Source organism: Eschscholzia californica, unplaced genomic scaffold (genome assembly GCF_041429995.1).
Source record: "Eschscholzia californica isolate CP2 unplaced genomic scaffold, dmEscCali1.0.p SCAF_2, whole genome shotgun sequence".
In the NCBI taxonomy this organism is placed as follows: Eukaryota; Viridiplantae; Streptophyta; class Magnoliopsida; order Ranunculales; family Papaveraceae; genus Eschscholzia; species Eschscholzia californica.
Genome location: NW_028238309.1, coordinates 14,002,810 through 14,020,530, shown reverse-complemented (window position 1 = coordinate 14,020,530; position 17,721 = coordinate 14,002,810). Strand labels below are relative to the sequence as shown.

At 33.1% G+C, this 17,721-nt stretch overlaps 2 protein-coding genes across 2 annotated transcripts; one reads left to right on the top strand and one right to left on the bottom strand.

Annotated features, from left to right (window-relative positions):
- Positions 1-3,233: 3,233 nt before the first annotated feature.
- Positions 3,234-3,704, top strand: LOC147556397 (uncharacterized). Its single transcript, XM_086658629.1, has one exon. The coding sequence runs from the start codon at positions 3,234-3,236 to the stop codon at positions 3,702-3,704; it is 471 nt and encodes a 156-aa protein (XP_086514755.1).
- Positions 3,705-11,569: 7,865 nt separating this feature from the next.
- On the bottom strand, positions 11,570-12,741 carry LOC147556396 (uncharacterized). The gene is made up of 3 exons (XM_086664295.1): positions 12,436-12,741; positions 12,274-12,353; positions 11,570-11,911 (listed from the first exon to the last, which is right to left on the bottom strand). Exons 1-3 carry the CDS (start codon positions 12,484-12,486, stop codon positions 11,722-11,724), a joined length of 321 nt encoding a protein of 106 aa, XP_086520421.1. The 5' UTR covers positions 12,487-12,741; the 3' UTR covers positions 11,570-11,721.
- Between the last annotated feature and the right edge of the window lie 4,980 nt (positions 12,742-17,721).

Below are 17,721 nucleotides of genomic sequence, written 5' to 3'. Positions count from 1 at the left end.
TCCCTTTTCTTATAATTAAGTACTGAATTTTGTTAGTGTATAAATTAATTGAAATTAATCTTGTTTTGTTTATCAATTTTACAATGTGTTGTAATTAAGTGCCTATTAATTTCAATCTTCTTTATTTTTTTATTTTTTGTTTTTTTGTTTTTTTTTCTAATGGTTCAGCGTGTCTCGAACCCTTGACCTCTAGGGTTTCTTTATTTTGTTGATTTCTAAGAATTCATGGGTCTTTATCTTGTTGAGCATACAATCATGCAATATTGGAAAATTCTCCTTCACAAATTTGAGAAATTGTAGTTAGCTACCTTGAACCTTGAGTACTTTTACTTAGTTTAACCTTAGAAATTGACAAAATTAGCCTCACCTTTGTATAAGCAAAAACAAGGAAATGTCAAATATATGTTCGAAAATGTGATATATAGACTAACTCTTTTCATGTTTGTGGGCAGACTTCAAGCATAAGGACCCACATTTGGATAAATCTTCGAAAGGAAAACGTAAGCGTTTGACCATGAAACAGACTTTTATTAATTGTTCATTCCATCTTTAGCGGTGATTTGTTGTCTTATAAGAAAATAGCTCAAGAATTAGTTACATTACAAGTTTGAATGTGAGCTCTTATGCATACGAGGATGCATATATTGTTATCGATCAAGTCTGCTTAATTTTTAATGTACGAAAAAAAAACAAATTATATGTGAGAGTAAACCAACAATTGAACCAACTAAATTAGATTAAGAGCTTCTCTATGGTAAGTAGAGTAAAAAAAGTTAAGAACATGGGATCAAGTTTATTTTTAACAAGTTTTATAGATGTCTAGAAGGATGGGACCTATCAAAATTTCCTATCTAAGCTTCATATGATGGGTTGATGGAGATCTCGAGGATGATGAGCATGGCAATTGATGTATTGTTTCAAAGAGACTAGTTGGGGATTTCTCTTGAGATCAATTCAAAGCTGGTTGGGATATATTTCCTCATTTGGTAAAAAAAGAGATGTCAATTCAGAAAGGAATTGAATGCTATGTTTTGAATAAAGTTCAATTTTAATTCATACTTATTTGATCTTCTTCACTCTTTCTGCAGCGGCTGTATATGTATCTTCCGTACGTATACCTACCTGCCTTTCATTTAAAACCCAACCAACACTTTACTTTTTCTCTACAATTTTTAAACTCCCACTTTGATCTTCATATAAACTTGTATTATCATTTACTTTGTTGAAGGAGAAGTCAAATATCACATTTTGGTAATAATGCCACTTAGACCAGAGTGTAGAAAGCTTGTTAGGACTTAAGAGCATCTCCAATGCAAAACTCAACAAAAACTCAATTAATCCAATGTGTCAAGTATGAGTTGAGTTTCTCTTTCCTAAGTTACACTATTGAGATACTGAATTCAAAATTCATCTCCAATGCAACACTTAAAAAAACTCAACATTTACTTTAGATTTGCTTTTGGTTATTATTTTAATATATAAAATGTTGATGTGGACCAATTGAGATACAACAATAAATGTTGAGATACTCAAAAGAAAACTCAACAATTGAGTTTTCTTTTGAGTATCTTAAAATTTATTGTTGCCACATCATATTAAGATTCTAGTTGAGTGTTGCATTGGAGAGTGTTTTTTGTCAAAAACTCAAGTAGTCCTATGTGTCAAATTGAGTTTTGTAAGTTGAGTGTTGCATTGGAGATGCTCTAAGATGACTTGGAAAGATGCTTGAAGTGTTGTGGTTGGAGTCTCAAAGTTATAAAATGTTAGACGGTTGGGCAAAAGGTAAAAAAAAAAAAGTTAATAAGGAAAATGTTCGAGATGAGAAAAAATAAGGTGCGGTTCGAAAAAGGCAAGTTAAGAATGACCAAATACTCATGTGTCAATGCACTTTTGTCAGAAAAACTTGTCTATCTGGTACGTAAACCCATTGTGTGTGACATAAATTGTTGTAACTTATTTCTGTATATTGTATATCACAATGTTGAACGCGTTGTATATTTACACATTTTGCATTGTACATAAGTCAGTTGTGCATTTTGCAAGTTAGAACACTTCGGATCTGCACAAGAGTGAGAGCACAATGCATAAAAGTTGTAGCGCAACGCACAAAGCCGATGGACTAAAAATTTTCAAATGTCCTTTTTCGTCGTCTTCTATTTTACGTCTGACATAACCCATATGGGACTAGCATAACTCATGTGCATCTTACATAACCAAGTGCACATTGCAAAAAACTAATACAATTTACCTTTTTCTCCTCCAGATGTGATAATATCACCCAATCTAACTTTAACCACTCAGGTTCATTTTCAGTTTCATCCTTTTATAAGCATCTGATACACAGATCAGACACCCGCTCCAACAACAGAACTGATCTCTGGAAAGCTCTTTGGAAGTTAAGAGTTCACCCTAGAATTCTCCTTTTTCTATGGAAGATTGCTCAAAATGTTCTTCCACTGAATAACTTGCTTCAAATATACATGAACAACATCCGAACTTTATGTCCTTTGTGTCAAGAATCTAATGAATCTACCATCCATCTGATCCATGAATGCAGAGTTACTACAACTTTGTTTGACCATTTTATTCCATCCCACCAGCAGTTAGATACACCCCCCCACTTTTGAAGTGTAAGTTTCTCACAACTCTAATTTTATTCAATCAAATAGAAATTATTACAAACTCTAGCTTTTATAGTAGAGATTAGAGTTAGTTATTGTCTAACAGAAATATAACAAACATTTAACAAACTTGAAGATTAGTTAATGATCTAACTAACTTCTTTATTCTTCTTGCAGGTGTGCCTCTAGAGTATATGTTGGTGTCTTCAGAGAATAGACTAGCTGGACTTTGACTTGGTCTATGATACCTTGACTTTGACTAAACAAATACCAATTGGGAAAACCCTAGAATCACTTTTCATTCTTTTCTTCTTCTGGTTGTTCTCAGTCGAAACCCTAGGTTAACATGAAGATTGGTTTTCCGGATTGAAACTCATTGATCAACATATAGAACTACCTAACACACTCTCTATCATGGAAAAAGTGTCAATCCTTCTTTGGGAATTATGAAAGCATAGATGTGAGATTGTCTTTCAAGGAAAACAGCTCAACTTGAATAATACTATAGCTTTGATCAGTAGTTCGATTAACACCCAAACAACTTCACTGGGAACTTATCATATCTCACAAAGTTCTAAAGCTAACACCTGGACTCCACCACCTATAGGAACTATGAAAATTAACTATGATGTGGCTTGGGATAAAGAATCTCTTCATTCTTATGTTGCTATTATTATTACTGATTCAACAGGATCAAAAATTGCAGAGCAATCAAGATTCAACAACAGCAGATCAGTAGATGAAGGGGAGGGGAAAGCTTGCTTGCATGGGATCGAATGGGTGAAAGAACATGGTTTCGGAAACATCATTTTGGAAGGAGACTCAGTGAATGTGTGTAACTTTTTGAATGGAAGAAAGAACACAGTTCATTGGACATCAAAGCGTACTCTAATCTCTATTAGGAATCTTGCTCCTTATTTTGATAAACTATCTTTTGCTTATGTTAATAGAAAGTTCAACAGTAAAGCTCATAATCTTGCTGTGAACTCTAGGAAAACTAAGACTTGTGTTTCATCATGTTTTCCTTATTGTGCGATATCACAATGTAACATCTCGGACATATCCATATCTAATTATCAATAGATGTTATTTTTGTTAAAAAAAAGAAACTTTAACCACTTCAAACCTGACAAATCACTTCCCAACTTGACTTTTTAGATTGATATGGAAAAATTTAAACATCAAATTTTCTCCTGTAAAGAAGTCATTTTTTAGAGGCTTATTTGGCTAAATGATATTCAATGATTAGGTTTGTTGATATGATAGTCATTTATATTTCAACTTCAACTAATTTTATCTTCAATATATCCATCCCCACAAATAAGCAAGCCAATTAACATTTATGGGGTGCATTTATTGGCTACCAACATACTTCGAAGAGAAAGAACATTTTTTCCAAGGTACTAACCAGGCTAGAGAATTTCAAGAAAACCACGCTGAGGAAGCCTATATATTTCGTTCTTGTTTTCTTTATTAATTCGTTGCATTAAAATGCTTTGATTTGATTTGTCTGTTGTAATTTCAGTAGATTTGATGGTTAAAGTTGAAACAATTTCATGACTTTGGTTGACTTTAATTAACATCTATTTGACCTTTAATTTGTGACTACAATTTTTCTTGGCCTCCTTAATTGGACCAACTCTACATCTAACCCAAAGCTACGGGGAAATTAGGTAAAATGACCCTCGTTATATTTTTGCAAATGAAATAATGTCTATAATTCGGTCCTGCTCAAATGAATTCTTTTTTTTTTTTTTTTTTGCTGCCAAAATATTATTCATTATAGGAGAGTCCACACAAGTTAGACTCTCTTACTTTTCCAAACCGAGCAACATATTTTTTCTCTATCCCTATAGTTACTTTTTTCAAAAACGTGAAAAAACAACCTCCTTCATTGAACAATCCCTCATTTTCTTTGTTAGATGCTTGAGCTCTTTTAGGTCCACTCCCCTAATAACTCTAGCTGGGGCTGGCTTGAGTGCATGTGATGCTTAGCATGTGTCGTCAAGGTCAATATGTTGACTTCTTGGCTGGTCAAGCTGGCCAATATTTGGCACAACATGAGTCTTCCCGCTCCTTACAATAATGAAGATATGCTAAGGAATAATAGAACTCTAACGAGGCCTTTCAACTACCACGGTTAGTCATAGAAAAAATCTCACAATACCAACAAGGTATTAACTTAATCAGGGGTAATAAGCATATCCAGGGAAGAGCGAGACACAATGCTCTATCGCAATCTTCCCTTCCTCTTGCCAAACAAAGTTGTCAGGGTAGAGCTATCAGGGTCAGAGTTGGTTCCTTCACCAGGGCCGGTCTTGAGATTTCGGAGGGCCGAAGCGAATTGTGAGAATGTGGCCTGCTCGCATTTCGTAAGAAAACATATGTACACAAGAATCCTCAACATTTTCCTTGCACACATGTGTCATTTAAACATGTAACTCGTGCTCATAACTTGCAGTCTGAATCGAATGATCTGATTGGTTACTCGAAAATTGACTCGGGGAAAGACTTTGTATGTCCTTAGTTGATCCATCGGCCGAGTGGTTCAGCGAGTTCGGAATTCGACGAGTTAATAGCTTGTTCAGTTTCCTTTTTTTAAATAGAAAAAATATTAGAAAATGATTCTTTGAGAAAAATGGCCAAAGAAAATTGTAGTGGTTGTGGTCTCGAGGCTTGGTAATAGTGGTTGTGGTGGTGGAGGTTTAGTAATGGTAGTGGTTGTGGTGTTGAGGCTTAGTAATGGTGGTGGTGGTGGTGGTAGTGGATGTACAGTGGTAAAACTTTATAAATTGTGGTGGTGGTAGTAGAGGTACAACTGTGGAGGTTTATTAATCGTGGCGGTGGTAGAAATTTCAACAAAAGTAATTAAGAAAAGTATAATTTCATGGTAGTGGTAGTATTGGAGCTGGAGGTACATTGTAGAGGTTTAACAATTGTAGTGGTAAAAGTAAAGTAACAAAAATAAATAGATAATTGAAGAAGCAAAAATTGCTTATGCTCGGGATCGGACCTAGGTTGTCAGGATCCTCCAACATGTTTCTTACCAATTAAGCTACTGAAGTTACTTGTTTCATTTAGTACATACTTTAGTAAAATAGTGAAAACTGGGGCCCCTTACTTCTTTAAATTTATCCTTCTTGTGAGGCTCTGAGGGCCCGAAGCGAGGCTTTGCTCGCTTGTCCCTCAGGACCGGCGCTGTCCTTCACACGTCTCCATTTTTGCTTGCATCATCTGACACCTTATGTGGTACATTTTATTCATTCTCGAATATCCGTCACAAATCTGCTCGATAGCTCAAACGACAGTTCCACTGATTTATCTTCGTCACTCAATTGCCACAAGGCCTGTATTTTCATAATGTTTTTTATGTTCCTACCATGAGGGTGAATCGGTTTCCTTCCAGCAGACCTCAACGAGCGCAGGGTAAGAGAAGGAACCAATCAATAGTTACAATGTTACTTTTCATGTGATATGCAAAAACCACTTTTCAATATCATTAGTACCCGACTTGTTCAAGCCTGATCAATTATAACCTGCCTGATTCCCACCACTATGACTAAGACATAAGTGTAAAAATAAGTGTTTATGTAAGTTCCAACAAGGAACTCTCTAAACTCAAGAAAACGATTTCTCAACAAAAAAAAAAAAACAAAAACTCAAGAAAAAATAAGCAAGTAATCGAGTAAAAAAATTCTAACCTACCTAATATTAGAACGTGCATTTTTAGTACTTTGAATTATTCATAAACCAAAAGGTGAAAGAGTTTTGAATAGAGGGTAGAAAATGAAAGATAAATCGCAGCTAAAAGTAAGGAAAAAAATCAAAAGGGGGGCTAAAATGGCAACTGGTCATCTTTAGGGGGGCATTCTAGTGAGTTGGACATCTTTAAGGGGTTTAAATAGAATTAACCCAAATTTTTTCTTCAATTTTCATATTGTATTTTGTTGGTTTACACTAATTTATTTTATAATTTTTTAGTTTATAAACCAAAAATAGGGTCCTAATAGGAGATATAGTCATCTATAATCCTAAAAAGGATTTCAAAACCTAAATAATAATTTAAATGGATATCTAGTCCTTTTGGTCTCATCTAGAGAGAAAACACAAATCCATATAATACATATTAAAGATTTAATACCTATATTAACCTTCTTTAATATCAAAACGTGATTTACATTCTAAATTGTTAAAGATATTTTTTCTATTTTTATCTCAACTTTCTCTCTCCAATCACGTTTGAATTGTAACTAACTACTATGTTGATAATATTCCGTAGCTGAAATCCGGTAACTTTCCATCTCTCTCTCTAAAAACGAAATCTTCATCAAACATAAATTAAACTCACCACCAGCTGTTAAAAATTCCATTGTTTAATATTCAATCAAGAGCTTTCATCAAAACCTCCATTGTTATTTAGGTTTTATACTGTTTATCTCTTTATTCTAGCCATTGTTATTCAGGTTTAAAATCTTATCTTTATTGCTTTATAGGTTAAAGATTCATATAGAATCGTTGAAAACATCAAATATTGATTTAGGTCTTTCTTTTCTTGTTTTCCATTTCAATAACTTTGAATCTGTTTTGATGTAATCTTAACTACCTTCGAATGGAAGATTTATATTTTCTCTCTCTAAAACTTTCATAACTCTTTAAGATCTTTGATGTTTATTTCTTATTTAATGATTTGTTCAATGTTAGTATGTTATTTTTTCTTCCAATGTTCATTGTATATTTCTTCAGATCTACGTTAAATCCTCTTCTTTTTTTGTTTTTTTTTGCAGATCAGAATCATCTGTCCGTACAGTTCTTGATCTTTGTGATTATCCACACTTATTCCTATAATAGAATATAAAGTACAGGTTCTTTACGATAACTTTTCATGTTTTCTGATAAAATTTGCTAATAATATCTTGATGTTTATCCTTTCTGATTCTTGTAACAGAATAAAAATTACAGTTACGTTACGATAAATTACCATACTTTCTGATACAATCTGCATACATTTCACGTAAGATGATAGTATTAATGATCAAAGGTTCGTAAAGTATGAAAAATTTATCCAACATTACACGTCCTTTTTTTACCAGAACAGTGGCCATGACAAGCATATAAAACTTCTCTTAACCTAATAAACAATTGTACTTTTCCATACATTATACATAATTTATTGATCTGTACCTGTTATTTATGATCCATCTCATTTGTTTTTTATTAAATGTTTCATTATTAATGTATGTAAATTTGATTATAATTTTTTTTTAACTAATACATATGTTTTTTTTTTCTTGTAATAAACCAGCACTGATGGAATTTCTTACAGAATCATCACATAAACTATAGAAGTATAAATTACGATGAAGAAGATTGTTTCTATGATCCTGTTTGGACAACGGAGTCTTACGTGAAGACTTACAAGGAACATATAAACCCTGCCCCTAACTTCGATGAACCATGTACATTTAATGAAGAGTCAAAAACACTACCATGTTTGATTCGCCGTAAACCTGGAAGACCAAAGACAGTAAGGATCGAGAGCTCGGGCAACATTTTGACGGAGTTTGTTTTTAAGTTACCTAGTCTACTATGTTCTTTTCATTTACAATAAAACACAGATTACTGTTCAATAAAATTTCCTTTCAGTCGTACAAAGGTTGTGTTATTTACTATACAGTATACATAATTTATGATAAATCACGTACTTTATAACAAAAAACATGATTTCAGATTTACATTTCCTAACAAGTTACTATAATTTATGGTACATAATGGATAATCTAAGTATTCAATGGTACATAATGGATTCAATGGTACATAATGGATTCAATGGTACATTTCCTAACATGACATAAAAAACAAGTAATTTATGTCAGAAAATAATCTAAGTATTCAATGGTACATAATGGATGACACACACGCATATGATAAATTACGTTGTATACATGACAAATGATGGTTTCCTCGTCATAAATAACACATAATTTACGAACTTGTTTCATAATTTGTATTCGATGTGTGTTTATGTATGAGTAAAAAATGAAAGTTAAGTGAGAGAAAGTTGATATATATGTTTTGAATATTAACCCCCAAATCACGCTAATTGATCTCAGAAATTATACTCTTTCCAAATCTGAAAATTAAGTGAGAGAAAGTGATATATAGATTTGGTTTCCAAATCTGAAAGGATGAGAGAGAAAATCTGTTTTGGAAAATATCCTTGATCCGTTACTTCCTATTAAATCTTTTTAGTTTGTAACTTAAATATCTCCCCCAAATCACCCCCCTGGTTTGGGAAACTTTCCAGATTCATTCCGAAATTTAACAACCCCGGATTTTTTAGACGAGGGACATGGAGGGTATTTATCAATAAAGTATGAGTTATTTATGCCCTTATTGTAAAAGGACTAAATGTCCATATTTTGGGAAGATTGGTCTATATACCTATTATGAAAATGATTTTGGTCTATATACCGATGGACTCTTTATTTTATGTGCTTAACGTACAAGGAACTGTCGTTCAACCTAGGGGTAGGAATCGGGCGGGTATGGGTACCCGCGGGTAGTCAAGTTTCGGGCGCGGGCGGGTCGGGTACTTGTGCTCCTTGACCATTCGGGCACTCGGGTAAATCGGGCGGGCAAATTTAAATATTTCTATGATCAGAGCCCGCCCAAGCCCGGTTATGGAGACGGGTTATCCGGGCATCGGGTGATGCTATAAAATATGTCAATTTTTAAAAAAAAATTAATATATAAAATATTAAGAAATTTCACTTCAACCAAATATTAAGAAATTTAACTTCAGATCTGTGAAAGCAAGAACATGTATGTGATTCCAGAAGATGTAAACAAAGACTTCACAGATCTGGAACAAGGGAGAACAACAACTCAATATTCTATACTTAGAAATTATAAGAAAAATGGGAACAAAGATCTTGAAGTTTGTTTGATCTTTATTATTATATGTTTGATCTTTGTAACCAAATGGTTACAAGATTAAAGAAGAAAAATGGTAACGAAGATCTTGAAGTTTGTTTGATCTTTGTAACCAAATGGTTACAAGATTAAAGAAGAATAATGGTTACAAAGATCTTGAAGTTTGTGTGATCTTTATTATTTTATGTTTGATCTAAATGGTTACAAGATTAAAGAAGAAAAATTGTCTGAGAAGTCAAGTGTCTTACGGAGAGATAAAGAGGCGCTCTAACAGGGAGGGTGTGAAGAAATTGTTTAGTAATCTCAATCCCTTATATATACTAAAAGGTAAAAACTAAAGACCACATACAACCGTTGATATTAAAAAACCCTAAAATCCAATGGTGGAGGGACATCTAAAGTCTAAACAGGTGTTTGTTATTGTATATAATGGGCGGGTGTTTGGTGATGTTTAATCGGGCAGGTATAAAAGCACCCACCGAGCCTACCCAAGACGGGCGGGTATAAGGCACCCATCGGGCTATTTTGGTGGGCTCGGGTGTGGGCGGGGGGTCGGGTAGGCCTTTTCACCCGAGCCCGCCCACTAAATCTTGTCGGGCCGGGCGGGACCTACCCACTTTCGGGCACGGGCACCCCATGGACCTGTCCGGACTCGGGCATCCATCACGGGTTTCGGGTAATCGGGTGAAAATCCCACCCCTAGTTCAACCACATTCATTACTGTTAACAAAAATAAAACCAAATATAGAAGCTATAATTTGATCATGTCACATTATGAAATATTCACTATGTAAAATCATATTACAATAAGTGAAGTCCTGTTAAAAATGAGTTGTCATAATACAATACGTAAAATCAGATTACATTATGTATTGTTGTTTTTCAACATGTGTTTCTTCCTTTTGTTTTCTTGGATGTCAAACCTTCACTAATTTGTTTTCTTTTGATGTCCGACCTTCATGAGTTTGGTTTCCCAGCCCCAATAAAATACACAGAAATAAAAAAGCTTCTTAATGCAGTATGAAGTACTCAACCACAACCATTTGAAAAATAATTGAATCCTAAACCCCTATTACATTTAGGCATGATAAAGAAATATAAAACGACGTAATATATCATGATAGTTCACAAAACATTACGATCTATCACAATACGTTAAGACAAAAAATAATGCATTATGAAAACAAGAGATTTCTAGAGTGAAGAAATAAATCAAAAAAAGAATCTGATCGGTTCGATCATGAGAGAAGAACATGTGAAATCAATTTAAATCAAAACCACTCATGTTTTAGATGAAGAAAACGATAAAAATCAGTCTCATTCTTTTTAAATCAATGAAGATGAAGAGAAGAACAAAAGTCGTTTTAGACTCTTTTTATATGTGATTCAAACGTATTAGTATTTAAATATGAAAAATCGTTTCATGAAGATGGTGAGAAAATCTAGAGATCTATATGAAGGTAATATGGGGATTACAAAAGTTAGGTGTGGACCTTAATTTTCCTCAATACAAAAGTTATCTCGAAAAGAATTGCACTGAAACGAATCAAATTTAGGAGCCCAACCCTTCAAATTTTCATCCCAAACGGAACCGGGGCTGGGCTCCGAGCCCCAATCATAGTCATTGGGGCTTCCAATTATATCGGGGGAATCCACTTCATTTTATTTATTTTATATTTTTTTAAAGTCATATTGTTGTTTTTCTTTCAAGTTCTTCTCAACTATTTTTTTGGGTTTGTCTTTTTAAAATTCTCTCTCTCTAAAATTATATCAAATTTAAATTTCATATTTAGAACTAATAATTTATAGTTGAAAAGTGAAACCAAAATCTCGCACACAAACATTACACAAATACCTAATTTGGGTTGAGAGTCCGTCCTTTTGAAGTCCGGCAATATAATTTAAATTTCATGGGCTCCTAAAATTCAGGAGCTCCCGAAACGCAAAAACCTCCCAAATCTTGGGAGACCCAGCCTCTACATCGAGGTTGCTCTACAAAAAAAGCGAAGAATAAATTTTAGAACTATTTTCTCATATAAATGTGATTCAAACTCTTAATACTTTTAGTTTTGACCAACACAACCTCAAGTGACAATGTCTTAAACAATTTAAAAGACACAAAAAGCAAAGTATAGATATTAATCCTGATAGGCTTTTATTCATCCCATCAATATTCTTCATCAATATTCTTCCCTTTGCAGTCTTTGCAGCGTTTGCACAATCGACAGTTGTCCCTTGCACATATTATTGATTGCAGCTCTGCCAATCTTTCCCTCAAAACTTGATTCTCATCCTCCAGTTCTTCGCAGTATTTCTTCCATCCTCCAACTTCAATTTCAGCTTGCTTGAGTAAGTTCCTAAAAAACCCCCAAAACAGAAAATATGTGTATGAAATTTTTTAATGGATTCGACAATAGGTTTGAGTAAGTGATTCAAAGACTTCAACATCCTAATGAGATAGTTGATGTGGATGGCTTCTATTGATTCAACTTCGAGCTGTAGTCGGCCCCTATTTTCGGGCCAAACAGTCTTTCTCTTATTTTTAAACGGAGCTCATGTCATTTACGTGTTTCATTTATTGTTTTGTCTCTATTAATGCATGATAACTAGCTTCTTCATTCCCTAGTGGACGATTAACATGTTAGTGTTGGTTGTTTTATCTCTTTCTAGTGATCTAGCAAAAGGATAACTTGATATAGAGTTTGGACTCAATTATTACCTGATTGCGTTGGTATGGAATCGGATACCAGCAATGCGTTCTTGCCAATCCACAGTTTCAATTAGTTTTTGATTTTGCTCCTGCAGATCAAATGTATTATGAAGTCATAATCGAAAAAAAAAAAAAACATGATTTTATAATTACTCATAAGAGATAGATTACCATGGTAAGAGTACTCTTAGGTCCTTGTTCTTCAATCTTGAGAGGAGACATGGAAATCAAATTTAACACAAAAAACTAGGAATCATAGTGGGATATTTATACAACTAAGTTTATAATTTTGGAAACACAAAATAATGAAAGAAATCTCTAAGATATAATAAACAATTTTCTTGAGCTCTAAAATATCAAAATGTTATTTTCGCGGAGCAAACTAAGCCAATATACAGCTACCAGGACCGTCAATTTTTTCCTCGTTATTTACATTGTCGGATGAAGTTAATCTCAACCACTTATTCTTACCTACTTAATTCTCCGGAGGAACAAAATTGTTCATAAATAGTGAGACAGTAAAAGCGTATCTATGTATAAATCATAGAAATCATAATCTATTGATCGAGCAACTCTAAACATTATACGTATAAATATTAGAAATCTCAATCTATTGGTCGAGTATGTCTAAACATTAAACGTATAAATCTTAGAAATCTCAATCTATTGAAGTTGTATATATTAAACATTGTTGATCTGATAATCCTTTCTTAGATTATCTAACTTTTTATTTATTGATTTCGTTAAGTTTATAAATATAGTTTCCACGTTTATGAGTGCCATGCCTTCACGAAGTCAGACTATTGATGATCCGTACGACAAGTCTACTTCATACTGACTTGTAAACAATGGAAGTCTTGTTTAAAAGACAAAAAAATTGATGCAGATACGACCTAACTGACTTGTGGTTGCGGTCACACACATAAGGGCGGAACCAGAATTTTTTTCTAGGGAGGGGTGACTTGAAAAAAATTTGTGTGTCAATTTGTATGTAGAAGCTATCAGTGTCTCTAAAAGATAAGTACATTTGTTTATTCAATTACAATGGCTTCGTACGTTTAACCATTTTATGATAGTTTTTTTCTACTAAAAGACATGGCTAGGATTTGAGAAGCGAAGGTAAAACAGAGAAAGTAGGACAGAAACTCTTTTATCTAACCAAATAAATGAAACAATATATGGTCAAGATTCTAAGCTAGCTGTCTACAAAAAGGAAAAGTTCTGACAAACGGGACCCTCTCTTTCGCCACAACGACTCGAAAAGAGAGAAGTGGAAAAGGACTACGAGGGGGAGAGAAACGTGAAAAGAGGGAAGTGGAGAAAGACGAAGAGGAAGAGAGGAAAATGAAGTATATGAGGCAGAAAGATGAAGTGAAAGACAAAAAAAAAATCCAAGGATAACAAAACAATTAAAATACAATAATATAAGTGCAAAAAGTAAATGGGGGGCAAAAAAAGAAGTCTGGACAAAATAGAGTGCCAAAATGAAAGTTGATTAAGACTAAAATCATGACTTCTTTATAAATTGAAGGTCAAACAGCAATTACCCTTCCAAAAGACCATTTGCAAAAAATCATGCCGTGTGAGGGAATCAAACCCTTTCCCTAAGGTGCGACAGGAGCAGCCTTCATCGTCCGGCCTATCTTCCTTAAATGATAGTGATTAGGCCCAGAAAGTTTAAGAACTAACCCAAGCTATATAGCCTGGGTTAGTCTCCATACAGATTCGCCGCCCAACGCGCGCGCGCACACACACACCTATATATACTAACCCAGGTTTAAGAACTAACTCCACTCATGGCTTTTTTTTGTTGAACTACTCCACTCATAGTTGACTCTAAATCAATGAAGAGTTACACAAGAAACTCTATAATAACTTTGTTAGTACCGTTCATTACTGTGTTAAGACGAAATGCTATTATTACCAGTCGCGTAGCATGCAACTACTTTTTGGGGTTTTGTCAACACTATTTATCATATCAAAAACAGAAAATGGTACTCTTTTATGCAAAAAAACATCATTCACCCACGATAAGAAGATTTAGATTTGGCCAATTCACCCTCAAGTGCATTGGACATTTTAATATGTTACTTATCTTATCAACCACAGAAATGAAACAACAAAGAGTTGTACCATAAAAATGCAGAGGGTCCGGATCATTATTCCCAAACCAGTCGGGCGGTCCAGAGTTTAGAGTCCCTGAACTCCAAGTGTCAGAATGTAACAAACTTAGAAACCTTCATGATGCTACTATACGCAACTCTAATTTTACTAAAGACAACTATTGGACAAAAATAACTAAATAAAACTATTAAAATAGTGTCCTAAATTGCTAACCAATACCAAAAACAAAAATCAAGTATAACCGAATTTCTCCCCCATGCTATACACAACTCTATTTTATTCAAAAAATTATTGAACAAAAATAACTAAATAAAATTAATTAAATATCTTCCTAAATTGCTAAACCAACACCACAAGCAAAAAAATCAAATATAATCGGATTTTTTCTCCAACAATCTTGGGGTTTGAATTTCTATTACCATAATTAATTGTTCGTAAATAAAATTTAATCGAACATTAAGCTAAAGAGTTAACCAAATTTTAACAAATAATTAAAAAATATTATATTCCAATTAGAAAATCCCATGTTGTAATTCCATGTAGAACCCAATAACCTCATTCGAATCCACAAGGTTGACAATACCTATTCCAACCTATATATAATCGTGGAGCTGGAGCATTTTCTTTCAAAATTACCTTGACAAAGTAATTTCTCTTCTCAGATATAGCAAGTGAAAAAATTTTTAAAGTCAAATTAGTAATCATTTAAAAAAAAACTTATAAAATAAATTGTATTATATTCAAATTAGTAATCCTTTTTTAAAAGAAACTAGGGTATATCCCGTGCCCCAAAGCACGGACAGTTGTATTAATCAAGTGTAACGAAATTCTGATCTAGTGTTTCTAGAGTCGCCCCATATTGTTGTTTTAGGCACTCTCTCCAAACGTGTCACCCAATTTTCTATATTTAATATTGTTATATTCTCAATATCGTAATTTTTTGGTAGTATTTTCTTTTGTTTCATTTTCTTAAATTAGTTATTATTTTATTGATAGAGATTCAATTTATTTATTTAACTCTTGAAATATCTTTTGTTTCCTTTTTTTCTTGAAATAGGTTATTTTATTTCTAAGGACTGTAATTTAAATTTTGAAAAGGGCTTCTAGACAATATCATTTATTAAAAAAGGATGTTTGTCCCAGTCATCGTTTTCCCATATGTTTTATTATATAGATTCTATCTATTTTATATTTATTACTATATATGACCCGTGCCCCGGTACGGACGCTTTTGTTAAATGAAAGTTGAACGAAAATTTGAAACTAACAAACTAAATTTATGATGTGTTATTCCCAAAATCTGAAGTAGAGTAATGAGTGTAGCGCAAAAAATAATTATTACGAATTATAGAAAATGATATCTAGATATATGTTTGATTGGTTGTTTGCTCAGATCTGACATACACTCACCACAAAAACTCGTCGAAATTAAAGATATAAGATAGTTGATTGTTGTTGGGAGTAAAAGTTATCCCATATTCACACATAAGATATCAACTATCTTTCATTATGTTAAATTAAGCATTTTGCGTGTGTTAGTATAAATGGCTTAAGAAAGTAATTGATATAGTGTTAGTGTAAATGGCTTTAGAAATATACTTAATATTTATGACAATTAACAAACTTAATGAGGGGGAGATAAAATCTTAAAGGGGAAGTCATTTTGTAGTATTGTTTAGTTTGTAGAGATAAAAAAGATTGGTAGAAAGAGAAAGTATGAGAAAAAAGATGAAGTCATTTTGTAGTTATTTAGTTTAGATAGATAAAAAAATGGACATGATGAAGAAGAGAGGAAAGATGGTAGTGTAGGTTATAAAGATAGCAGAAAACGTTACGTACGAGAATTCTAAAAGTTTCCATGGGAAACGGAAAGTTGTCGAGAGAAATTAAAAGGTAAAAAATGTGATTTTTGTGAATTATATAAATTTATGGAAAATCAATCAATGTAGAAATACAAATCAATGTGGCAATTAACAAATTTAATGAGGGGAGATAAAATTTAACGGCTAGAGTCAGAACTGAATGAAACGAACGACGATGGTCTATATTAGCGTTTGTCTCAAAATAATTGGTGTTTTGTAAAATTCTAAAGCAAAGTTTGAGGTTTCATACCAAAATCAAAGAGAACTTTAGAAGCTGATCGTATAATAAAACAATAAAGTTCAAAATTGGTTTATCTTTGTCACTTAATTGCCACAAGGCCTGTATTTTCATAATGTTTTTTATGTTCCTGCCATGAGGGTGAATCGGTTTCCTTCCAGCAGACCTCGACGAGCGCAGGTAAGAGAAGGAACCAATCAATTGTTACAAAGTTACTTTTCATGTGATATGCAAAAACCACTTTTCAATATCATTAGTACCCGACTTGTCCCAGCCTGATCAATTATTACTTGCCTGCTTCCCACCACTATGACTAAGACATAAGTGTAAAAATAAGTGTGTTTGTAAGTTCCAACAAGGAACTCTCTAAACTCAAGAAAAAATAAGCAAGTAATCGAGTAAAAGAATTCTAACCTACCTAATATTAGAACATGCATTTTTAGTACTTTGAATTATTCATAAACCAAAAGGTGAAAGAGTTTTGAATAGAGGGTATAAAATGAAAGATAAGTCAGCAGCTAAAAGTAAGGAAAAAAATCAAAAGGGGGGCTAAAATGGCAGCTGGTCATCTTTAGGGGGCCATTCTAGTGAGTTGGGCATCTTTAAGGGGCTTAAATAGAATTAACCCAATTTTTTTTCTTAAATTTTCATATTGTATTTTGTTGGTTTACACTAATTTATTTTATGTGTTTAACGTACAAGGAACTGTCGTTCAACCACATTCATTACTGTTAACAAAACTAAAACCAAATATAGAAATTATAATTTGATCATGTTACATTATGAAATATTCACTGTGTAAAATCATATTACAATATGTGGAGTCCTGTCAAATATGAGTTGTCATAATACATTACGCAAAATCATATTCACTGTGTAAAATCATATACAATATGTGGAGTCATATTGTTGTTTTTTTTTTCAAGTTCTTCTTTAATATTTTTTTGGGTTTGTCTTTTTGAAATTCTCTCTCTCTAAAATTATATCAAATTTAAATTTCATATTTAGAACTAATAATTTATAGTTGAAAATTGAAACCAAAATCTCGCACACAAACATTACACAAATACCTAATTTGGGTTGAGAGTCCGTCCTTTTGAAGTCCGGCAATATAATTTAAATTTCATGGGCTCCTAAAATTCAGGAGCTCCCAAAACGCAAAAACCTCCCAAATCTTGGGAGCCCCAGCCTCTACATCGAGGTTGCTCTAAAAAAAAAAAAGCATAGAATAAA

Coding starts and splice junctions, on each gene's coding strand:
- LOC147556397 (XM_086658629.1), top strand. CDS start 3,234: ATGAAAATTAACTATGATGTGGCTTGGGATAAAGAATCTCTTCATTCT.
- LOC147556396 (XM_086664295.1), bottom strand. CDS start 12,486: ATGTCTCCTCTCAAGATTGAAGAACAAGGACCTAAGAGTACTCTTACC. Junction 12,354..12,435: donor CTAAGAGTACTCTTACCATG/GTAATCTATCTC, acceptor TTTGATCTGCAG/GAGCAAAATCAAAAACTAAT. Junction 11,912..12,273: donor TTCCATACCAACGCAATCAG/GTAATAATTGAG, acceptor GGGGTTTTTTAG/GAACTTACTCAAGCAAGCTG.